The following is a 26,455-nucleotide window of genomic DNA, read 5'->3' as shown; positions in this document are numbered from 1 at the left end:
CGTTAGAAGTTCATTAATAATTAATTTATCACTTTTTTTCGTAATATTCATATTGTTTTCGTAATTGGCGGCAGCGTATGCAATTCGATCCTGCGCACTAGCAGTATCGATCCTGCGCACGAGCAGACCTTTACAGAAAAAATCGCAAATGTTTATCCAATAGACTAGCTAGGTTACAAACCAATTCTTCAGAACTTTGTGATTATTCAAAAAGATATCTGTCAAAATTTGGGAAAAAATAGTTGTGAGATGATGGTGTTAATTCTGAATTTAAAATATGAGATCGACAAAAATGTCGTTAAATAATTAGCTCACAATAGTCACGTGGATAAATAGGTCGTCCCGGTAAGACAGAGATTCTGGGTTTGATTCCCAGTTGAGACCGTTGTCTTATTTTTTCTGTGTCTTATTCAGGAGTTCTGTATCATGTTGTATAGATTACTGCTCTTCCATTTTCATGCACCACTGGCAAAAATCCGAGTTGCCATCAGAACTTCATCAAAGAGTCTCAATTAGCCTCGCTTCCAAATGAGAAAAAAAACAGACATAATAGATCAAAAAGGTAACGTAGATAAATATTATGCGTGGTCTTACCTGTGTAGAAGTGAGGGTCCTTCTCCCTGAAGTGATGATGCCTCGTGGACACGTCTGAAGACCCTGGTTTGTGCAATTGGGGAATCAAGTTCAACCACAGCGCCATCTTGTGACCACGATAGTGACTCTTCATTTTCGGCTTTAGACCTGTCAAAACACCAGATTCAAAATAATCTTGGAAATTTCAGGAGAATCGAAGACGAAGCTCTCAGTGAAATCACTAATGTCGATTAATCTTTCCTAAGAAAGGTTTTACTTTACGAATAACAAATAATATAATCATCAATTTTAATTCTAGTTTTTCCTACAGTTTCGCTTGAGTACAAATATATTGAAATTATAATTTACGTTACAAAAAACAACTTTGTTATTTAGAAAAAATAAATAAATTAATTAATTAATGTATAATTATTTTTTTTTGGTTTGAGTAAGGATCGAACCTTCCTCCCCAGGGACTGCTGTGCACTACACAGAAACTGGAGTCGAAAACTTGGTCTTATCGATATACGAAATGTTGGTCTTATCAAATTCCAGTTTGATAAGACCAACATTTAATGCGTATATTAACTGTTGTAATGTCATCAAATTTTAGACGAATGCGTACGTGTCCGCGTGTGTGTACGTAATTGACACCAATATTTAAAAGAATGTCTTTCTGCTGAGTTTCAGCTAGAACTGATCTCGGGAAGTGGGTTCATCTCTGCCTCCAAAATTTGAATTCTTTCAATACCGAAAACAAAAGTTGAATTCAAATGGATGTATTTAAAAATACGGTTTTATGACAGCGATTATTTTTTGAAAGTTTTCCTTGATGACAGTTATTAAAAAAAAAATCACAAAATAAATATATTAAAAAAAACATATTACTCTTAAATCAAAGATTTCTAGACAGTGCTTATTACCTTTATTTGTGGTGATATATGATATATTTTTGACTTATATACTCCTCTTGAATTCTATTTTAGTATAAAAAATTATCCCACCTCAAAATATTCTTCACAGATTGGGTGAATGAACAATCTACAGGTTCTTCATATCAAATTCTTGAAAACGCAATATCTACAACTTTTGCAAAAAAGAGAGAAAACTCGCATGACTTGGTCGTGTCATTAGGATCGAATAATTGTTCAATATCTTCATAGTCTTGTTAAAATTTTGCCACAAAATGATATGGTATTGTTCGTAAGACACGTTTAGGGTACGTTCTACATTCAGTCAAAGGTAATAAAATACATGAAGAAAACCAACATTAAACATAAAACGAAGTTATCGGAAATAAAATTTATGGTCCGAAATGCTTCCATTTGCAAATCAAATACCTAATTATTTCCTAACTCCAAGAGTATTAAATTCTACCATTTCAACAACTCAAACAATACGCTATGTTTCCTCGGATATGAGATTTAACAATGTGCTGCAATACACGCAGAACAGTGGTGCATTTATTCGTTAATACTCAATAAATTTTTTGCTTGAATTCTGCAACTGAAGCCATTCGACATAATCCTAACAGACTTTCACAAATAGGTACGAGAATTAGTCCCAAAAATGAATGTTTCCCATCTCTTTCGGCAGTTAATAAAATACGCTGCTAGTAGATTAAATAGATTATTTGCTAATTCTGCAGCTGCAGCATTTGACATAATCCTAACTGGCTTTCACAAATAGGTACGAGGATTAGTCACAAAAATTAACGTTTTCCATTTCTATCGGCAGTTAATAAAATACACTGCTAATAGAGTTAACAGATTATTTATATCCTTGCAAAAAGGTTGAATTATTTTTATATCCGATAAGATTTCATCAAATCTTTTAAAAATCATTAAAGTATACATAGCCATACCGATTGCGTTCATTGCGAATCTAAGCTTTAATTCAGGGAAATTCCCTAACCATTTAAAACAGTCAATCGTCATTTTACTGCATAAAAGTGGGGACAAATCACTGATACATAATTACCGGCCTGTTTCCTTGCTCAACTCTGTCTCTAAAATTATGGAGAAAATTGTAAAGAACCGTCTCATCCTTTATCTCGAAAATAACAACATCCTTTCTAGTAGACAATTCGGCTTTCGCAAAGGTTTAAGCACTGAAAACGCCATCGCTAATTTGACAAAAATCATCTCTAATAATCTAGATAAAGGTAGTAAATGCATTGCACTTTTTTTAGATCTAGCTAAAGCGTTCGACACTATCTCGCACAAAATTCTGCTGAATAAACTACAGCGAATTGGGATACAGGGTCAAATTTTCAAGTGGTTTGTTAGTTACCTAGAAAACAGGAGCCAAAGAGTGGATATTAACTGTACTCTAAGTGATCCAGCCAATATTAAATATGGCGTACCGCAAGGAAGTACACTAGGTCCCATATTGTTTAATGTTTATATAAATGACTTATGTAATACTTCATTTGCAGACCACATTATTACATTTGCTGACGATACAGTACTTTTATTCGAAGGCAAAACCTGGAATGAGTCTTGCATTAAAGCTGAATTTGGCATAAACAAAGTTAAACAGTGGCTAGATAGTAATCTCCTCACTCTAAACTCGGATAAAACGAAATTCATCTGCTTCAGTTCAACTCAAGCGGGTCAACCATAAGAAATTATTAACATTAGAATACACCATTGTTACGACACTATTACATGTAAATGCAATACCTTAGAATGTGTGGACAATATAAGATACCTAGGAATTATCATTGATAAATTTCTGAGATGGGACAAACACATAGCCTTTACTTCCACAAAGGTCAGGAAACTTACACATCTGTTTATAGCAATTAGAAATATTCTATGTCTAAATGATTTGAAACGAATTTACTTTGCAATGTGCAATTCCATACTAGACTATGCTTCCTTAGGTTGGGGAGGTTGTGCTAAAACCATACTCGATCCCTTAGCTAAATCCCAGAAATCGCTTATAAGAGTCATACTGAAAAAACCTTTCAGGTACCCCAGCGATTCATTGTTTGCAGAGTTTCGTGTTCTTGATGTAAGACAATTATACATGAGGAAAATCATTTAACATACTCAAAAACAGAGGCACTACTTAGCTTCCGTAAACCACTGTCATAATACAAGACATGCAAAAAAAACCCAACAGTTCCGCCCACCACTTCCTCATCTTTAGCACAGAGACAATTCTCATACTTAGGCCCTAAACTGCTCAATCTCATACCTGATGCATGGAAGGCAAAGAGTACTAATATTCTGCGTATGCAGGTAAACAATTGGCTTCTGGTCTTGGGGAGAGTTGAATGCGAGAATATGCTAAAAAACAGTAATTAAATTGTAAATTTTGTTTTTCTTTACATTCTTCTTTACATTTTAACTTATATTGGTATTATATTAGCATTACAGGAACTGTATTTTTACATAAAGAAAGTTCGAAAATTGTTCAATTCTTCGTGATATTTTTCCTTAAATGAAAAGTTCCTTCTTTACTTTCATTTTTTATTTTTTGTTATTTTTCATTTCCTTGTTTTATATATTAATATTTCTTAAGTTTATTATATCAGCTAAACAATAGTAAAAAAAAATGAATATACATTTGTATTACTTTACCAACAGAATTTCTTCAATTCAGTTTCATTTTCAAATTCATTTTCTTGTTTTTATCTATTAATTCAGCATATGTTATGTTAATTCAGTTATTATGTCAGCTAAACAATAGTAAAATATGTCGTGATATAACTGGAAGTATTCTAGAATATGAATATACATATGTATTTTTTTTAACAACAGAATAGTCAACACTATAATGTACCATAATTTACATGTAAAAACATTATCATATTGGAATGTCCTAAAACGGGCAATCGCCTAGTTGGACATTTTAAGTTAATTAATTGTATTATGTAATATTTACAAACAAACAATAAATAAATAAAAATAAATAAATAAATTTATTAAATTCACAAATTTAATTTCCTGTAATAAGAATAATCAAACAAAAGCGTGGGTTGGAAATTCACAGACAATTTATATTATTATTCAATTTCTAATTTGTAGTATAATCAGTGTGTGTGATTAGTAAAAGGCTTCCCAAGGGTAAATATAAACCCCATTTGTTTACAAGCCTTTTCTAAAAAAAAGCAACAGTATCCTAGTGTTCACGTAGTATTTTTTTTAATCTAGTATAACTCTAGCATAGTGTAGATGGAGTGGGAAACTGCGCCTACCATCATCAGCTATCATCCAAATGAGATCCGGATTTTGCTTACTGAGGCTCCGATTATTCCAAGGCAAACAATGCTGCGAATTATTCATGGAGCCATTGAAAACTCGCGGACGCAATCCGATGATCCTATGGAGCTCAGATTTTTAATTTGAATCTTTGATCAAGAAAACTTCAAACAAATGTCATTTTAAGATAGCGAATACTTATTTCGCTGAAAACTTCGTGTACCAAATTCTTCTATCCAATTGCAAATTTTTTAAAGTTCAAAACAATTTCCATAATTAACTACGAAGTGGGGTCCATGCTAAAACTTTCATAAATGTGTATGGCGATAAATATTAACACATGTCGCAAACAAATCATTTTTAACGAAATAATTTCTAAAGTAAACCAATTAAAATGGTGCTGATTTAACTCACAACGAGCAATTTTACCACCATTAACGGGTCGTCTAGTCCAATGAAATCATCGAAGAAAGCAAACACTTTGTGGCTTGACATTATACAAAATGAAACAAACACTTAGTTTTAAACCACTTTATTTTGAGGTATATTCGTCGACCGGTTTTGATTGTACTCAATCTTCTTCGGGACAATAAAATATAATACTAAATTATAATACAGAGCAAGGAATAAGGTAAACATAAAAGAATAAATTTCGCTAAAAGAAACTATGTAGTAGAGGGAGAGAACATCAGAGACTGGTTGGCGGAGGGGGAGGGGGAGGGGTAGGGGGAAGTGTGTGATGAAAGGCTTTAAATCACAGTGAAAAAAACAGATAAACCATAGCTGCAAAAAAATATACAAATTATTTATGAAAACGGACATGCTAACGACATCTGGCGGAGAAAGAATTGATTCAGCTTGCTTGCAGTAGACACCTGTAATAGTTGGAATTAAATCAAGGTTCCGGGACGAAAGCAGAGAGGTCGTAAAATCGTCTAGCACGAGAAAGAAAACCCCCTTTCTAGGCCTAAAAATAAATATTGAATTTTGTCAACCAATAGATCTGAACAAAGAGCTATAAAATTTTGAGTAACCAATCAGTGAACGGAGGGGCGTGTGTCTACGAAAGACAAAGGAATGAACTATGGACCCGACATTAAAATAGATAATTAACGACATTTCGATTCCCACAGAAATTAGAGGTGAACGCACTTTAGGGTAAGCATCGACTTTCAAGGTGACAAACTCCTGGGAATGTTTACAATAACTGAGAAATTTAGGAGGTAGCGAACCATTGTAATCGAGTGCTTTGAAGTTTTCATGTTGGAAAAACACACACACGAAAATGCAATGAAAAAAATTATAAACGCGATAGTATAAAAAAAGGACGGGAAAGGCGAAGGAAAGTTACTGGCGGAATTTTCAACTGTAGTACAATTATTTATGATAGAAGGAGGGTGTCATGTTCGATAAAAATCGTACTAAAGAGAGGTGAGAGTTTTGGAAACGATGGAAATTAATCGTTATCAATTTAAGATGAAACGGACATATTGGTAAATCAATTTTGAATGAAAATCTCGCAAAAAAATAGACATTTTAGAAAAGTGCGGCGACCGAATGGAAGGATAATACAGAGATTTTTGAGCTGCTACAAAGGTCCTAGGGACATGAAAATTGAGTATCAGAAGAAGACAGTAAAACTAAACATATAACGATAGATTGGATTCAGGAAAAGTAGACATTTTACATAATTATTAGGTTAGATAGATATTAGAGCTACACAAGATTACAGAGGGATCGAAACAAGATAAAAGGTTGACAGTCTCATGTGTATTTTGGAATATAAACAATCGAAATCCGAACATGATTTTTATTTACGTTAAGGTAATAAACGATTGGAGAGACGATTAATTTTAACGTGGACCTTATGGAATGTTTATTTAAAGCAAAATAGATTAAAACTAATGGCTGTAAAATTAAACTAAATTTACGGCCGTAGTACATAAAATCTGAGACGTAAACATATGTCCAGACGTATAATTTATGTGAAATCTTGTAAGTGAGGGATGGAGAATGGGCGGAGATTGGGTCAGACAATAAAAGTGACAGATATCCCAGAGTCAAATTAGGTATATCTCCCATAGAAGTGTGGAAAACTATATATTAATTAATAATAAATGAAGTATGAAATTTTCCTGGAGACCACACACATCGGGAAAAGTGAGAGAAAGATAAAAGAAAGGGTAAAGAACGGAGATAAAGAATAATCCAAGTGGAGAAAAGTGATACAATTCAAATTTATCCGTGAAATAAATAAATACGACTTGGAAAATAATTAGTTATAGAGTTGTGAGAAATAACAAAAGAATAAAGAAGACATTGTGCAAGAAAACGTCGCGGATAAAAGAAAATCCAAAAAGATAAGGAAAAACTCAAATCTGCGACATAAAGATAGAAAGTACGGGTGGAAATGGAAAAGCTCATATAAGTGACAATAAAATTAAGTAGAATTTAAACAAATCGAAATTCAAAAATGCGTAGTAAAGATTTCGACATGGATTTAAACAATTTTCGCACGAGATGCATGAAATTGAGATCTATATATATGTTATTGAGGACGGACCTATCGCGAATTGAGAAAAAAAAGGAACGCAAAATCATGAGATTTTAACTACATTTTGTATGAACAGAGGACAAAGGAAGCTTGGGCGATTAACGCAGGCTTACCCGATTTGGACCCTATCGATTTAGAGTCGTGAGATAAAAATTAACCACCGCCCAGAGCCGGAAAACAGAAGATCGTATGTAGGAACAAGTGAAATTAGGGGGAGATTTGTTCGGATTTGCGAGTTGTTAAAAGACAGAATTGATTATCAAAGAAAATTCAGATACGTCTTTTGGAACCTGAGAAGGGTATAAAATGGCGGTGCAGACCAGTTTTCGGACAATCAGTCGAGATTTTGAAAACGGAGTTTACGTCGCAGTACTACGTCTATTGGTAAAATTCTAGTGAAATAATCTAAGTGTTAAATTTTGAAAAAGTCTAAGTTTAAATTCTGAACAAGTCCCTGGACTTAGGAAGTTTTGTGAAAAGTTAGAAATTTTAAATTCAGTTTAAATTCCTTTGAAAATCCCATCAGTGAAGTTTTGTTGAGTCAGTTTAATTTGGTTAAACAGTGAAAATAAATATAATTTAAACTCAGTGCTTAAAAAGTGTTTAGTGAAGTGCAAAAAAGTGATTATTGAATTAAAAATTAAATCAAAATTTAAAAATAATTATTTCATTCAAAGTGAAGTTTAAAATTCGATTGAGAGTTTTGTCGTTCATTTAGAGTGGATGTGCTCGTGAATTGAAATTTAAAAATAGATTATAATTTAACATCAATTTGAAAGAAAATAAAATAATAATAGTAATAAACATTTACATCTTAGTTTAAAATAAACACAATTTAAACAGTTCGAAAAAGAAATAACAACAAATGCTCAAACCTTTGTTCTAAAAGTAAAAGTTCGAAAAAAATCTAATTTATTAAGAATCGAGTTAATTAAAAGGTTGCGCAATTCGGAAAAATTTTCGTATAAATTTATATAAAAGAAATTTAGAATCAATAAATTGATCGATTAAAACCCATCGTGCGCATAGCGACCGTGTTAAAAGTGTTTGTCGTTCTAATCGGAATTTTAAACATCAAGCCATTATTTCAAAAAAGAATTTGAGATAGCTATCACTCAAAGCCTAAACTAGAAAGGTGTTATTAAATCAACGGGTTTTCTGGATTAGGATTTCGTTCGGAAGAAAAATCAATTATCAGCAAATTTATATGATTCAAGCAAGAATAAAATATTAAATAGGAATAAATAGTCGAAAAGATTTATTTTGAAATTAGTTGGAAAATTCAGTTAATTAGGTAGGATTTTCTTCGGCAAGATTTGTTGTGTGGCACCCAACCGGAAAAATCTTGTAGAGGGTGAGTTTTCCTTTGATAAATGATTTTCAGGCCCAAGGAGTGAGGAGGCACAGCTGATCAATGGTATATCATTTAAATTATTAAAACAACAAAACAAAGAATTACACATTAAAATATGTATATTGTGTATTTGTGTATATATATATAAATATAAAATAATATATTGTATATCAAGAATATATATATGAGTAATGTAATTATATATATGTATTTTATTTATTAATCGAAGCATCGAAATGGTAGCGATTTTTAATACCTACCCGAGGACATATCTATATTATTGAAAAAGAAAATATGTATTTATTAATATTCCAGACTATGTAGAATCATATATTTTATATTTATTTATTAATATATGTACTCTTTTTTTAACATATTTTGACAATCGAGATATGTGTACTGATATATATATATATATATTTTTTCTTCAATTAAACTCTAGTAAATTTACTAAATTCGGAAAATGAAAAATAGTTTAACTTCAATAAAGGAATTAAAAATATTTAAATTAACTATGCACAGTGAACGGTGGCATAACTGAATCACAAGGAGAGCGCGAGATATTTTAAAATAAACAATCTCACATCTGGGTTAGTGGGTCAGATGAGATGTTTACATTGTTCAATTTGTTGATAAAACAAAGCATACACTGAAGAATTGGGTCAGTCAACTGCATAGTTTGAAAACGACCTTGGCCATAACTAGATAATTTTTCAGGGTTATAAGGATAATTACCAGGATGTCATTGTACAATGTGCAGCAATTTTTGCGTATTCACAAATACCTATCATTCACAAACAACAATTGAAAATCACGGGTTAGCAAGATTTATATCGAAAAATTACATGAAACATTTAAATATCATTGATTAGATAGTCGCATAGATTTTTATTAGTTACCTGAAACAGCTGGAAGCTGCGTGCTTACAAATACTTATCATTCACAATCGACAATTGAAAAATCACGGGTTAGTAAGATTTATATCGAATAATTATACAAAACATTTGAATGTTATTGATTGGGTGTTCATACAAAACCCCATCAGTTGCCTGAGACATTTGAGAGTCGAGTACTCTCTAATGTGGCAACCAACTACTTGAAACAATTGGAAAATCACGGGATAGGATGAACAAAATTAATGTTGAAACCTGGAGGTAAAATTTAAAACAAATACAGTTCATCAGATAGGAGGCAGTGGTCGCTCCTACAACAAGACCATTAACCAAACCAAATAGAGATGGCGATTCTCTTAAATAAAAACGTCAAAACCAAACAAACAAAAAGCCTGGAGTTCGATAGCTCTCCAAAACAAACTATCGTAAGATCTTATTTTACTAGTATTTATTAGTATAACCTTATTCTTACGTATATATTCGGTTACCAAGCTAAGAATTGTGCAGAATTCTTTGTGCGAGATCCGAGCTTGGAATGCGAGGTAGATAGCCTCGTATTGCGAGTTATAAACCTTTCCCAAACTGTATGTATACATATATTTATTCGTATGTACTGTTTACTGGAGGATGCGGACCTGCATACAGCTTGCATTTTAGGTCTTCCGGACCACTCTTGCATCCTCTCTTAAACGTGGAATGAGGATTCACGACCCGTAAGTCCACACCAACCGTGAGTATATGATTGTATATAGGACGAAACCGGTTCGCCCTAAGTAAATTGTAGTCCAAGGAGGGGTCGGAATTTGGGGGTATCGGGACTCGAGGGGAAACTTGAAGGCAGTGCATGATGACGTGGAAGGCTTTTTGGGACGCGATAACTTAGGTATCAATCAAAGAGCCGTGTCAAAGGATTGTGCGAATTTCTTGTTGACTCACAATCATCTCGTTTACTTGCAGGAGGATTTGGAGCCAAATTATGCCAGCAAATGGGCTATTCCGAGTTCGTCAAATTTGCAATTAACTAATTACATTAACCTACTAAATCAATCTTTACATGTACCTTATAGCAGCAGAATCATTAAGGAGTGGCGCCAAACTGACACAAGAGTTTACCAAAATCAAATTTACTAACAATTAACCATTTGAGTTATATTTAATTACCTGTCCAAATAAACATGTATAATATCTTTTATCAGCGTTTAACTACGACTTTGTTAGGGTGCAGGGAATCAGAATAATTACAATAGGAAAGTTAGCTCATTCAGGGAATTCATTTAAGTCTAGGTTTGCAATGGAAAGACCAATTAAATTGTGAAACTCGACGCCTCGATCAGAACCAAGGGGGTTACCACAAAAATGAAAGTCATTAAAATCCTATATCATAAATCAAAAAATTACACAACGTTTGATGGAATTTAATTACAATATAAATACGGAAATATTTGCGTTCAAGTTCGTAAATAACGTATTAATTAGTTAAGTACATATGTCTATAAAGATATATAGTACAAGAGAGCTTTAAGTAGCTTTCTGTAGATATCAAAGAAAAGGGTCCAATTTTCATGGAGGCTTATGTGTTGTAGGGGAGGAATTTTCCATCCCCGCGAACACATATGCAAAGCCTTAGAAAAAAAATTAAATATCGGCCATAGCCAAGAGAGAAGAAAATTTTATATTGTTTTAAACAAATAAAAGAATGGCGAAAAGAGGCGAAAATATTACAAGTGTTGGGGCAGGACCAAAGGAAGGGTGGGGGTTACGGGTTAGGTTGGAGCAAGGAAACAACTTTAAAATCGGGCTGTTGGTTAGTTCTATCTGTTTATTTAAAATTTGGGAATTATTTTTCGTTGATTTAGAAATTTCCAAAGCTTCTAAGTTATTCAGGCGTATTCCTATTTTATTTTTATGAATTATTTGGACTCACGTATTTTTATTAAATGTGTGGTTAGTATTGATTAAATGTTCGGCAAATTCTGAGAAACCTATGTTTCTTAAGCACCTGATATGTTTTTTAACTCTAATATTTATATTTCGCGCGGTTTTTCCTATATAGGTTGCTGGGCAATCGTTGCAATTTAGTCTATAGATGCCAGAGTGGCTTAATTGATCCTCTGTGTCTTTAGAATTAATTAAAAATTTTGCTAAGTTATTGTTCAAGCTCTGGAAATATCCTCACTACGGAAGCCCGCCTCACTCCATCCTCCAGCATTGGCGCACACTTGAGAAAAATACTAGCGCCTAATATAGTCACGGCTCCCTAAAGGCTTCAACTTTCTATTATTCTATTAATTTTATTCTATTTTATTTTCAATTTATTCTGTTTTTTTTCTGTTCTATCTTTTTGTTTTTGATCATATATTTTATGAATCTCTATATGGAATGTGTGGGACTACACTAACCTCCCCACATACCGGAATAAATAGTTTATTATTATTATAGAAAAACGTTAAAAAGTTCTAAAGCTCTTCAAGTTACGGTGACCTACTAATAAAGTAATCGCGTTCTCGGATCTCCCCTTTTTACCGAGCAGTTTTCCAACCGTCAGCGCTTTCGTTCCGGGATTAAAATTCCTCAAATATCCCAAGAAAATGGATTAAGTACACAATTTTCGATAAATCAGGAGCCGATGAAATTGGAATTTTATATGAAAACAAATCTTTGGAAGAAGAAAACATTGTTAGAGATTTTATCGTCAGAGTAGACGGTTGAATTTATTACCCGTTGAGCAAATACATTCGATTGATTAATGTTTTATTAGGCAGATTAATAAACTGGTCCATTTGAATATTACATAAATTGAAATCGATTTAAAAATCAACGGCAATCCCTCAATCAGGAATATTTAAATAGGAGGAGAGAATGGTAATCTCACAACTTTTCAATCCCATGGCTAAAAACATAGGCTTCTTTGCAATCCATCTATGAATACCAGTTTTGCACAACACTACTCCAGGTGCACTGGAGTCTAGCTACAAAGCTGAGATTTAAACATTATTATAATTAATTTAAAAATAAAATAACAATATAACCTTAAATAACTTAGCTTTACTTTATATCAAACCAGTTTGCTTTACTACTATTTAGTATCTTAGTACGATATTATATTAAACTTATATTATTATATTTGTTTTTTTTCTCTGTTTGACTTCACTTTATACGTACGACTAATTATTTTTTTTCGAGTATTTGGTTAAAATTTCATTTCCTCTTCACACACAAGTAGTTACACTCGGGGTAAATATGTTTTATTTATAATCTGAGCATTGTTTTATTGTATAAACTTAGCTTAGCTTTTTTAACATTTTAACGAATTTATCTATAGACAGAATAATATTTTGTCTATATATTATGCAGTTAATGAATTTCAATATTCAATCAACGGTTTATATTTTAAAATAGTTAATGACATTGTTTGTCAGTTGTGAGTCGTTAAGATTTTTTTCTGCTCAAAAATCCAAAATGCTACTCCAAAAGCAACGTCAAACTTACTTAGCTTGTATCAGAAAGCTCCCAGCGCTCGCGTGATTAGTCGTTTTTAGTAACTTGGAAAAGGGCTGTAGAGTTCCATCGTAAATAATTAATAAAAATAACTCGCTGAGGGATTTAGTTATAAAAAAGTTAGTTTCAAACGACATTGTTTTAAACGTAATTATTTTAGAATTTATCATAGCTAATTCATACATAATTTTTTATTCAACGCTGCACAACGGTTTTTTTTATGATAGTAGGAATGAAAGTTTCATGTTTAAAGATATTATATGTTAGGTTCTCTTTCCTGGACTGAAATCGTAGCATTATTCGTATTTTAAAATAGCCGAAAAGGTAGAAAATAGAAACATGGCGTGTTGAAATAATTGAAAGAATATTTTTTTCGAAAAACTTTGACATGTAAAAAAAAATAGGTAGAAAAATTGTTCAAATGTGATAGCAGCATAAAATTATTATACGCCATACCTAAGAGTGGCTTAAGGTTTGAACATGAAAATACAATTACTCAGCGACTGGGAGTTTAGCATAACGTTAATATTTCAAGGCTTTGTAAACTAAAAAAAACCTTTATAATAGGGGTGAGAATTGAAATCGCAATTGGAGCCCGAAAAGTCACAATATAAAACTCATCGTAAAGTTGTCCTAGTTTACAAGGAATAACGTCATAGTACAAGTTGTTGCGTAAAATAGTCGTACCTCGAAATTCAAATAAAATATTCAATTCATTCTAATTCTCTATTTTGCTTCCTATTATATAATAACAAAATTAAAATCGTAGTGGAAATTATTTTTTTTTTTTTAAATAAATAGAAAACAAAAAAGGGGAATTAAGTAATGCGGGTTTTTAAACATTTAGAAATCTGCAATTTTTTGGCACGAGAAAATTGAGTGCTCTATCAAATATGAAGTCCGCTAGAGTAACATACATACTTCGTCTTGCAATGTTTTGTGTTAGGGGTTGGCAATCATCACGACAACATTAAAAATGGTATCGGGATGCTCGTGAACTAAAATTAACAAATTCTTCGGATTCATTGTTTTCTTTAATTAACATTTCTTCAATATCCTAACAAAAAAAAACACGATTAAAACATGATAGCTACTTACAAAATACTACTTAGTATGCCTTATAGGGTATGTTGGACCCACGCAGACGTTAACGACTTATGTTTCCTAGTTCCTAGGGCAACATGGGGAAAACTAACTTCTCTTCACGTAATGCTAGCGTGACTCATTAGCGGCTGCTAGTGAAACGCATGACATTCGCGCAAAATATTTTTTAAAGTTGCAGCTTTGAAAATGTCCTGGGTCTGTCAGACCCTACCAGGTATGCGGAGGGTTAAATAAATGACAACGTGTTGATTTTTATATGAATTTATGAATTATTAGCGACAAAACAAATAAATTGTCAGAATTTATTTTTGAAGGATTGATCTATTTATTTATTGATAAAAAAAATCGTAGTTAAAAAATCTTTAACACAAAAGCACACAAGCGCCCGGGTGGGACTCAAACGCGATGCCAACTTAGCCACTTACCGGTCAAACGATGCAGTGTGCAATGTACATAGGATAATATCTGTATTATATAGGAAATATTAGCAGTATGTAGATGTAATCCATCATAAAATGGTTGCAAAATAGATCTTTGAATACACAAATATAATCTTGTGATTACAAATAATGAAAAATATATTTTTTTAATACTAAATATGAAACCATATTAGTAAACTTAACAGTAACATTAAATAAAATAGAAACTAGAACATATTACATATAAAACAAGTCACTAAAACTACATTAAAAAAAGCTTCCAAGGTACTTGGCTTTGTACTTAGAACCTGCAAAAATTTTAAAAAAGTAAATACCATGAAAATGCTGTACTTTGCGTATGTGCGCAGTTCTCTGGAGTACGCCTCTCAAGTCTGGAATCCCATGTATAAGTCACACATAGAAAGGATTGAGAAAGTGCAATATCGTTTTCTACGATACCTTGATTTTCGGGCCTATCGTCCTCATCTGAGTCACGAGGAGTCAGCAGCGTTTTTCAGGATTTCGTCACTGGAAAGTCGTAGAAACTCCGCAGACGTACTATTTTTACAAAAAATTGCCACCTCTTTGATTGCCCGGAATTACTAGAAAGAATTCAATTAAGAGTACCCATCAGACAAACCAGACAAAATCACACATTAAACATCCCTCAATGTAACACGAACTCAAAACAAAATGCTTTTATTCACCGTGCTTCATACAATTTTAACACTTCATACAGTGAATTAGACTTATTTAACTCAGCACCCCACAATTTCAAACCTAAAATCAATAAATAATTATACTATCATTTTTATTTTTTATTAATACACACACGTACATGCTACACATTACACAGACTAGATCCATCCCATACCCCTCCCTTCCCCATCCCATCCCTATAGGCTAATGTAACTTTTTTCTTACATAAATATTATATATATATTCACTAAATAATTAAAATACCTAAGTGAAAACCTATTATTGGTTAAATAACTAACACTTACTACACCATACCTTGTATAACCGGTCAGTGGTTGAGTTTCCATAGCGCTTGGGTCTCACCCGAGCGTCGCGTGTTCGATTCCTCGGCTGGCTAAGTCCTCCACCACAACACAAGCAACATTTTCGGCTTTCTGTGGTGGTAGTAGGAGATTTTCAAACATTGTTGGGTTATATTCGTAACCTGGGAATGTTTGTCTTTCTTTTAAAAAAAAAAAAAAAAAAAAAAAAAATTATTATAACTGTTGGTTTTCCAAAAAAAAAAAAAAAATAAATAAAAAAATAAAAAATTACCAACGCAATATAATTTGTAGTATTGAACAAAGTTCTGGATAGATTACGCTTAATTCTAAATATAGTGTCACTAAATATATCAATAGTGCCCCCAAACTTGTTGCCTTGATCATACACGGCCGGCGTGGTCTAGTGGTATACGCTTTTGACTACAGATCCGAAGGTCGCGGGTTCGAACCCGGCGTGCGCAAATAAATTTTATTTGATTAATTTGTGTTATTTCACAATTAATTAATTAAAAATTAATTAAAAATAATATATAGAATATTTGCGGCACGTTCCAGAGTGGAAGATACTCTCAGTATCGCCCTGGTGTAAGACCACCATTCAGAATTGAAACGTTGCTTGAAATGGCTTTAGCCGTGTTTGGTGACCAGATCTGAATAGCCAGGTACTTCCCCACCTTCCTCTTCCCCATCTCCCTCCCCTCCCCAATACCCTCAGCCTCACAACATACCCCAATTGGGGATGCCATAGTCTCACTGGCTCCAGACGGGAGCAGTTGGGACTCTTGTGCGGTATTACTGTAAAAAAAAAAAAAAAAAAAAAAAAAAAAAAAAAAAAAAAAAAAAAAAAAAAAAAAAAAAAAAAAAAAAAAAAAAAAAAAAAAAACAATACACCCTATTAGTTAGTGAGTGTGTCTGATATTTGGTTGTGTATGTATTACAGAAGAATGATACATTTTGTCTTGTGTTCCTTAATCGGTACATGGAATTTTATAATGGTGACAATCGCAGGGTTGTCAATTAAGTTATTAATAACTCTGTGTAAAACCAGGTCGGATATAATTCTCCACCACAATGTCCATCTATCATAAAAATTCTACACCAATGGCCGAAGGCAACTCGTACAGCCGTGTATTCGCGTGAAATTGTGAAAACATTCATTTTCTAGTAAAATTATCCCATAAAACCGTTATGAACAGCGAAGTTTTTTCTGGCAAAAATCTCGCAGGCTATGTTTTTTCGTAAAACCGTCATAGATCGTTTTCATTCGCATGCTGTGAATGATAGACATCTGTATTAACCAATAGACGTGTGTGTTTTGTGTTGAACGCCGTTTTCAGCAAGGGTTTATTCGTCTGGACTAATCTAACTTCTGTAACTCTCCGTGTGGATGCTATTCTGCTGGGTATTTACTGTTTGTGTTTAGTATTGGCCATGCGGGCCACCTTTGTTTTGGCTGATCACTTTTGAGAGGATTGCTCTATTCGCAGCGGCCAGGGAACACTTTGAATAGGATTTACGGCCTAAAGCAAGTACTTTTAGAATTTCGTTAAATGTTTCAGTGTTTTTCGGAGCTGAGACATCAAAACAAAATGGCTTAGAGTTTTTATTTTTTTTTTCAATTGAAAAAAATAAAGGAAATACATATTTTCCGTTAAATGGTCTTCACCTGAGCTTAAACTCTTCTTTCATATTGTGAAATTAAAGTATATGAAAAAAAAAATATTTATGGATAAAAAAAAGGTTTTCAGGAAAACATTTAACTATCCATCTTTAGATGTGATTACAATTAATTTAAATTACTGATTCGTGTGTTCTTTAATTTTCCACTTTCACGTGTTTAGAATTTGTTGTGTTTGTACAAACAAGTCTCCAACTCGTCGTGGAAGGAGTTTATAATAAAAAAAGTTCTTTTAGATTAATCAGGGATTTATTAATATTCCACGTATTATAATGGTGACTCGATAGTCGACCTAACTAGTAGCTGGCTAATTGGAATCTGAGACAGTAAGTTTCTCTGAGAGCCTTATCACTGGCCCCGGCGACTACAGGCCACTGGCTCCATCTTGCGGACTTCCACGCAAGCTCCATGCACTGCCATCTGTGCGTGCATCTATGAAGCTCTTACTTCCCAACAAAATGCTATTATATAGTATTTTAATAAATCGCATCAAACAGTATCGACATAATGCTTTCTTCTTTAATGATTTATTTAAAGAAGAAAGCAATTTATAATAACAAATCAGTGTCATCAGCACAGGAGCCAATAACACATTATTGTTCAGTTTGTAAACGTTTCTCTTTTATGTATTCAATAATCTTATTATTCAATTTATTAAAAAAAAACAGTTTATTTACAAAAAATTATAATTACGCTTGACATCTGTTTCGTATTCTTAAGGCATAATCAAGCTGTGGCTAGGCCACATACAGATGATGTATTTACTATTTCCAATTAGAATAATATAATGAAAAACAATTTGCCTTTTAATTTGATTACTTATCTTATGCCATTATTGATTTCAGAGTAGAATGTCGAAAATCATTGAAGTTTTTTTTTACGGTGTGTTTAAATTTGACTCGACTTCGCAAGGCGAAACGGCTGCCACGCGTAATGTAAACGTAAATTACATAGCAAATCTTGTTTAAAAAAAAACTTTTTTTTTCACAAATTGAATATTTAAAAAAAAAACTCAGAATCAAAATGGAGTTCTACAATTGAAACTTTATAACAATAAATATTTGTGCATTTATGTATTCTACTTTTACCATTTAACTTGTTTTTCATATATATTTTTTGGTGTAAGTTATTGTTCAATTTAATATTTTGGTTATCGGAACACTCGTCAAAATTACAATTCAACACATTTTTTAAAAGTGATATAAAGTCATGAAAGTGATGAAACGAAAACCATATTAAATAGGTTAGGTTCAAATGTTTGAACTTCAATTTTTGAAAGCGTGTTGAATTGTCCTCGTGTTAAGTAATCATGCAAACATAATTAATAATTATCAGATACTTTTTAAACGTTCACGTATGTAAGTTATGGACATCTTTCCTGTACAAAAATAAAATAATACAATAAAAGGTACTCACCAAAGGACAGATATCTCTGCGAGCTGGGTACATATGGCTCCCACGGCACACCCTTATACCTCGTGCTCTCCCGGCCATAGTCCGCGTACTGCGGTGGAGCGGGGTCGCCCGGCCGCGTGTTGGGGTCACCCGTCTTGGCGTAGGTGACCAGCAGCGAGACCAGCGCCTCGGACACGGCTCCGTCCTGCCGGCTGTAGTTGGCGGGGAAGTAGGGCAGCCCGCTCACCAGGGGCAAGCCCAGCGCGTAGGGGATCTGCTCGCCGCGCACACTGCCGAGACGCTGGAAGAATAAGCTCGTTGAATTCTTCGTTCGAATGATGAAAGAGTCGGTGGCTATTTTTGATTAGGTGGGACGAAAAAAACAATTCATCGAATATCGAATTCTAATACAAAAAGCCCATGCATAATAACATACTAAATACGATGAATTGAAAGTAAAACTTACCTGCGGGTAGTCGCCATCTTTGGATTGGTATTGAAAGTGCAAGAGATATGTGGTGGCTCCTCTCCGCGCGTGCAGTCCAGCCACCCTCAGAAGCGGGGCAGCCGTATGGCCGTCACTCAACGCTTCCATGGTGGAATCCCGTATATTAATGGGATGCTGAATAGGTTTCTCCCAGTCCGTGTATTCGTTCCTTACAGCAGCGTAGATCTCATTCAGGTGATACACGAACGCGTTCCGCACAAAAGTTCTCAACACCCTATTTCTGTAATCTTCCTCAAACCCGTATTGAATGTCCGAAGCACTGAAATCGTAATAACTTTCCGTAGTCGTTACGCCTAAGATTAAACTACACGTTATAAAACTATCACTCTCCACTTCCATTGCGTACACCGGGTCAGGCATGTCTTGCTCGATGGGGTGGAACGGTCCCCATCGAGGTATGAAACTTGCTTCTTCGATTCTTACATCTAATAATGCTTCTAACGGTTTATCTTGAAGGCATGTAGTGATATCCTCGTCCTCGGGCGTCGATCCTTTGGCTTCTATTTCTATATTGCAGCCCAGTTGTTCAGCGACCGCTGATCTCAAGGAGTCGGGGTCGTGGACAAGTGCCCATGGACTGAGAGCACTCCCGCTCAGTAGAACTAGACGGTGGAAGAGCCCTGCAATAAATAAGAAATTATTAAAAAATACTAATTTCGGTGCATGGATGGGTGATTTGAAATTGTACTCATTACTGTAATTATTATTTATATTTTTTAAAAGAAATCAAACATTCCCGGGTTACGAATACCCTAACAGTTATTTTAAAATCTCCTACTACCATCACAGTTAGCGGAAATTATGTTGTAACTTGATGAAGGACTTAGCCAGCCGAAGATTTGAACTCACGATGCCTGGGTGGGGATCCAGACGCAATGCCAACTCTACGACTGATCAGTTCAAGTTTAATGAACTTTTATTTTTCTAATGTATAAATCACATAAAATAAGCGTGAAATATTTTTTTTATTTGAAATGTGTATTTCTTTTGTTTAAATATTTGTCAGATTTGGAAAGAGGTCGTAATTTTTAAGATTCAAAGGGTAAATTTATTCCGATTAAAAAGGCGATGATCATTGGACAAATATTATTTTTTGTAAATACTTTTGGCTTAACAAATCCAACAGTTATAATATCTCGTGGTATGCGTGAGATATTTATATTTATAAAACGATTAATTCGTGGAGGAATTTTAGCATATTGAATATTATAAAACAATTAAAAACTTCATTCTACTTTTAGCGGACTGCTTTCGATGTGCTACGTCACCGTCATCTTTTTATTAATATCAAATTTGGAATGTTGTGATTGGCGATAAATGAAAAAGTTTGTCAAGATTTGCAAATCATTTAAGGTATAATAGGGAATTCTCGTGCATTTTGTAAATAATTTATTTCAATAAAGATAATTATTTTATTATGTGCCTCTTTTTTTCTTTTTATTTTAATGCATTTTCAATTTTTTGTAGTTGTTTTAAAAATTGCGTGCTATTTCGGCTCTGAAAACGGTCATGCGCCATTTTGACCGCTACGTCACAAGTGCTACGTCACACCTTTGCCGCTGCCGCCGCCATCGGTTTGCAGGATCTACTCGGGCCGGTCAACAGTGACGTCATCGTTCGCCCTTGAACGCTTGATCAATCACCGGGCGTTTTTAGCTGCATTGAAATATTTCGTTCGCGCCTGTTTTTAAAGTCATTATAACTTTAATAAATGATTTTTGAAAATTATAAAAACTATGTATTCTTGTGTCTGAAGTGTTTCTACATGTGAATAATTAATAATAAGTGATTTTTTGGTGTGAAGAGAATTCCCTACTGGCATAGAAATACTCAACAACCAAGGCTACCCACATTCCTATAACAATTTCCAGATCTGAATAATCATTGGAATTCAAGAGTAAATGTCAAGTCAGGGTACACAACTGTTAAAAATTGAAAAACTGAAGAAATGTTATGCAGGTCTATATTATTCAAAAGCTATTATTATAAATACTGACCTCTGGCTTCATTCATTAGCAGCAATAGATTTGCGAGCGCAGCCCCATGAGCGTGCCCCAGTAGCGTGAGGCGGGAAGGATCGCCCCCGAAGCTCTCCAGGTTGTGCTTTACCCAGCGCAGCGCGGCGCACAGATCGCGTAACGCAAGGTTGCCCCCAGTGCTGCCAGGTCGAGTTCCCGGGCGGGTTTTTAAAAATCCTAAAAAAACAAAATAGATTAGAAAATATTGTCATTTTTTTTAAATTTAAACATATTCAATCTACTGCCTACTTGAATCTTTCATCAGTATTATTGGAATAAACATAGGCGATACGCGTAAAACTGTTGATATCTCACCTAATAATCCTAGCCTAAAATTAAGTGTGAGAACGATGACGTGACCATGCGAGGCCAATACGGAGCCGTCGTAGGGGTTCCCTGAGCCCCACTCGTAGGAGTCTCCGTGGACCCACACCAACACTGCGTATGGGGCCTCCACACCACGATTTCCTGCAAGAAACAAATGGGTGTCATCACTCCAATAATAATAATAACCTACGTGCTGTCAGCACAAAGCCAACTATTTGACAAACATCGCAAATTGAACTAAATATGAGGGAATGTTATCTATTCAATTCTGAATCCCTTTTAATAATTAAAATAGTTGTGTAAAATTTATTTTAGTGTGAACAATACCCATAAAGTTCACAATTCACAACAACTGTGGTAATACTAAGAAATAAAACAGTATACCAAGTTTCAAAAGCAAAAACATAGTGTTACAGGTATAGAGGTATGTATCAAATTTTTTTCGTATTTTGATTACTACTTAATCATTATTACCATTATTATATTTTACCTATTACTGTGTTTTCAACAAATAGCATGTTTCGCATTCTGTGGGAAGTAAGGAATTTTAATTTTCTTATAACTTATCGTGAAATAATTATTAATAAAAAATTTAATGACTTATTTTTTAGAGCATCATTTTTTTACAATTTTTTTTAAAGTTATGTATTATAATTTATAAAGATAGAATATATTTAAAAAAAAATCTAATGCAAGAATACGACACTGATAACTAAACCTTTAAAACATATATTTGTTCTCCGTTAGCACTTGGTCATGTATGTGAAAGCTATCAGGGCGTGGATAATTCATAAATAAATAAATATTGTGTGTTTTCTTTTTTATGAAATGAAAGAAAAAAACAGGTATTTTTAATATTTAATGATTGTACGTGTAATGTATTGCTTTAATACTGTGGAGAATTGTATTATCCAATAACGAAACATAGTCCGAAAAATTCATCCAAATAAGTCTATTTTTCATCAAATGTATTAGGTTCATAAACGTGAAAAGCCTCGTCTGACAGTATAATTTTTGTAAATAACGGTAATTTTTTTTTTTTTTTTGACGTACATCAATATATTATTCATATCAATTTCGCGTTTCTAAAGATAGTGGACTTAAAATATTTTCAATATATTTCTCCTTGTTTGAGTTCTGCTAAACTGTCACAGTGAGATCTAACAACTAGATTTCAATATTTTTGATAATGTCGGCGGCAGGTTTTACTCATTCCTAAAATAAATTAAGTTTTTTTCCTAAAGATTTATTCCTCTAATAAGCATGTGTGTGGTGGCGTTAGTTGTGAAATAATAAAAAAATATTATTATTTTATTAGATACAATACTTTACATATTTCAACACATTATTTTGTAATGTGGGCCTCCCCGGGTAATTTTCTCGGGCTGAGGCCCCCATTTCACAGTTTTATATTATTAAATAGAAAAATAAATCATATAATAAATTGATATAAAATAAAATACATGAGGAAATACACAAAAGACAGTCGGTAATGAAAAAAAAAGTAATTATGCTACCTACCTTTTATGAGGCACGGTTGTACATAATGATGTATATATTGGTGTTTCGTATTATATATATATATATATATATGTTGTATAATTTTATTTTATTTTTGTAATAATAATAATTAAGGAAATGAATATTTATCTGTTATTACATATTTTACGACGCCGAATCCTTTATAAGGCTTATCACCGGACACGTTTCATGTGTCAAATGAGATTTAACCGTAGTAATTAAATTTCGGTTATTTTTCTTGGTTCCTTAATGCACTCATGCTTCCTGTTAAGAGATAAGAACAATTGCTGCACATTAAAACTTGTAGAAACTGTTGAATTTAACCCAATAAATATTCAAACAACTGGCCCAATCAGTCAGTTGTCCGACGACATTCGCGAAGTCCTTTTTCAATTGAAAATCCTTACCCAAGGTACCTCCAAGAGGAAACCGGCATTTTACAGTCAATGTCACTAGCGTAGGCGTCCAGTACCTACAGCCTGTTTTGTTCATTTATCCATCTTTAATTTTGTATCTGTAAGGGTTTTTTCCTCGCTTTTTATATCGAGTGAAAGATTATTTAATGCTTTTATTGCTTAGATTTGTTGTGTCTTGTCCAAAGCTTGTGTTTACCGTTAGAGTTTTTTTTGTTTGATGCTTGCCTAATTATTCTATTTACGATATTTTGTTGTTGTACAAATATATATTTTTTGTAAAAAAATATATTTGTTTTGTTTTTGTGTAAAATTGGCGTATATCTATAATTGAGGTCTGTGTCAGTCATTCTATGTTTCTTATACGTTAGCTTTAAGTTGGTTTTCTGTGCGATTTCCATCTGACCGATAGCTGAGTTTGTTGTTTCTCCCCACACGATGATTCCATATTCCATAATTATGGATTGACAGGGTGCTAAGTATATGTACAAAACCAAACCCATAAGTAGGTAGAAATTTAAGGATTTTTTTATATAATGTACGCAAAACTTCGTTATTTAATATTAGGGCAAAGTTTTATTACATTTAAATTTGTACCTTAGAAATGATTGTAATCGTGACATTAAATGGATTTTCAAATAATTCGTGTTTCGATTCATTGGATTTCAGTGGAGGTGAAGTTACTCCATTCACCAAGTTTCGTCGTTAGGGATTGAAAAGCAACTTATCACACGACCGAGTTCGATTGATTCATAGCTCATAGCAGACGAGTTTACTAAACCTCCTTCTATATATTCAGTATAATGGCCCGTCCACAAACTTCACGCGAGGACACAAAACATATAAAATACAAGTGGTATCTACGTTTCTAAATCCTTTGAAAACGTGTGAGATTTCTAACACCCAGATATGAAACCATACGTGAACCCTAAAGCTCCAGCAAACTCCAACGAACTGTTAACAGACACATACATGGGTATAATCCTTTAGTATCAAAATGTCAAAACAGGATTCTTCTAATATGATTTAAGAATTTCATATCCAAAAGTATTTTTTTTATTTGTTTTTAGGCTGTTATGCCGTGTTGCGCTAAGTCCTTCTTTAGCCAACGTTTCGGACAGCGTTACAGTTTCCATCATCAGGCCATATGTGCCCTGATGATAGACAATGTAACGTTGTCCAAAACGTTGGCTAAAGAAAGAGTTAGTGCAACACGGCATAACACCCCAAAAACAAATAATAAAAAAATGATTCCTCTATCTTTCAAAACTATTGAAACGAGTGAGAAGGGTGCCAAAAATGCGTGTAAAATTATTGTTTAGTCTGAAGATGTTTTTAAATCATATTTGAGAATTGCCCCGTTTTATAGCCGTTCGGTGCGTCGAGAATCTTCAGGCGTGTAAGTATGCGCCGAATGCTAGCATCGTATCTAGAGAGTTCTGGCTACGATGCGTTTTGCACGGGCGAACGTTCCTAAATATTCTAGTAGCATCGCTGCATATGTATTTCATTACCACTTCCAGGAACATAAATGTTGAGATAAAGGCAGTCTTCGCTCTGGTTGGTCAGTAACGGCACCATTCTCCTGAGTTGCTGATAGCGACCTTTGGGCATCCTTAACAGCGCGGCAGTTCTGAAAGAGTTATAATTCAGCTATAAATAGGTTCAAACATTACCCGAGACAAAAGCAGGGTCATCATGATATTTGTATTAAAAATTAATCTAGATAAGCTAATGGATAAGTCAATAGGATATGCATTGGGCAAGGCCATCTGGAAATACCAAGATACAGGCCATAAGTATATTCTTTTAGGTTAGTTTCACCTGTTGGAGACATCGGGGTACCGCTGCGGGCAGACAGGGCCGAAGGAGTCGGCTAGGCGGGTGCCGTGCCAGGGCGGCGGGGCGTGCGGAGGCTGTAGGCGGCCGGCGGCACCGTATGGCACTCCCAGGAAGGCTTCTACAGGCTCCAGGTGCCGAGAGTGGGGCTCCAGTATTATGCCGCGGATAGCTCCTGCAAAATTAAAGAAATGTCAATTCGATGCAAGAACATACACGGAGAAAATTTATTGATAAAAATATTGCTAATTCACTAAAAATCTCTTAAAATTATTCGTTTTCCTGTTAAAAACGGGATTGTAGGTCATCAACGAACGAATTGATAGGTATCCTAAAAAACTTTAAGTAAAACACCAATGTTTTGTCACGATGTCCGAACACGTGTTCGTAAAAGTCCTCAAATTTTTGCATTTGGTCCTGATATATTATTTAGACCAACCGCAGGTGGATTCCGATATTATTAAGAATTTACCAACACTTTATGAGGAAGCAGCTTACAGTCCCGTTTTTAACGGAAAGACTAATAATTTGAAGAGTTTTTTAATAAATCAGCAATACTTTTTTTTCTCCATGTAATAGAACTTGCCCGGCCTATACATAAGTAGTTATGCAATTGGTTGTGGTTAAAAAGGCGTCATATCTGACCAAATAAAATAACATGTATTTTTATTAGTTTGTAAAATAAAAAAGGCACTTTATCCGTAGATTATTTCACATCCGTCATGGGTATTTTTAAAACGGACGTGAAATTTGCATAAATTTATTTATTGTGCTACAAAAAATTGCCATTTGCCGGTTGATTTCGGGAATTACGGTATTTATCCAGGTTTATTTACACTTCATTTGTAGGATGGTGTGCTTTTGAATATTTTTACAGAGCTTTTGATATGCAAATGTTAAAATAAATTTAGGAAAATGAATAATGAACGTGGTGTAAAATTGTGATGTTTATTTTCATGAAAAGTTTTTGGAAAGGAGAAATAATGTGGAGTGTTGATCGTAAATGTGTTAAAGTAATCAAATTGAAATGTCAAATTGCTGAATCGTTACATTTATCTGTTTGTTGGTCGAATAGGTGTTTATTTCTTTTCTGTCAAATGAAAAAACCGCCTTTCCTAGATATAGAGG

The 26,455-nt window shown here is 33.7% G+C and overlaps 1 protein-coding gene across 1 annotated transcript in view; it reads right to left on the bottom strand.

Moving 5' to 3' along the window:
- The window catches only part of LOC149424727 (neuroligin-4, Y-linked-like), a 91,639-nt gene that overhangs the window by 44,695 nt on the left and 20,489 nt on the right, over positions 1 to 26,455 (bottom strand). Inside the window, exons 2-8 of the mRNA XM_089631482.1 lie at positions 25,313 to 25,502; positions 25,003 to 25,121; positions 21,543 to 21,695; positions 21,207 to 21,404; positions 19,168 to 19,829; positions 18,723 to 19,002; positions 595 to 741 (exon numbers count right to left, since the gene is read on the bottom strand). Coding sequence (XP_089487608.1) covers positions 595 to 741; positions 18,723 to 19,002; positions 19,168 to 19,829; positions 21,207 to 21,404; positions 21,543 to 21,695; positions 25,003 to 25,121; positions 25,313 to 25,502 — 1,749 coding nt within the window. The remainder of the gene's footprint in view (positions 1 to 594; positions 742 to 18,722; positions 19,003 to 19,167; positions 19,830 to 21,206; positions 21,405 to 21,542; positions 21,696 to 25,002; positions 25,122 to 25,312; positions 25,503 to 26,455) is intronic.

The sequence above is a fragment of the Hesperophylax consimilis genome, chromosome 4 (assembly GCF_061612785.1).
Source record: "Hesperophylax consimilis isolate HC1 chromosome 4, BYU_Hcon_1.0, whole genome shotgun sequence".
In the NCBI taxonomy this organism is placed as follows: Eukaryota; Metazoa; Arthropoda; class Insecta; order Trichoptera; family Limnephilidae; genus Hesperophylax; species Hesperophylax consimilis.
The sequence above is the reverse complement of the archived record's forward strand: the minus strand, read 5'-3'. Positions and strand labels throughout refer to the sequence as shown.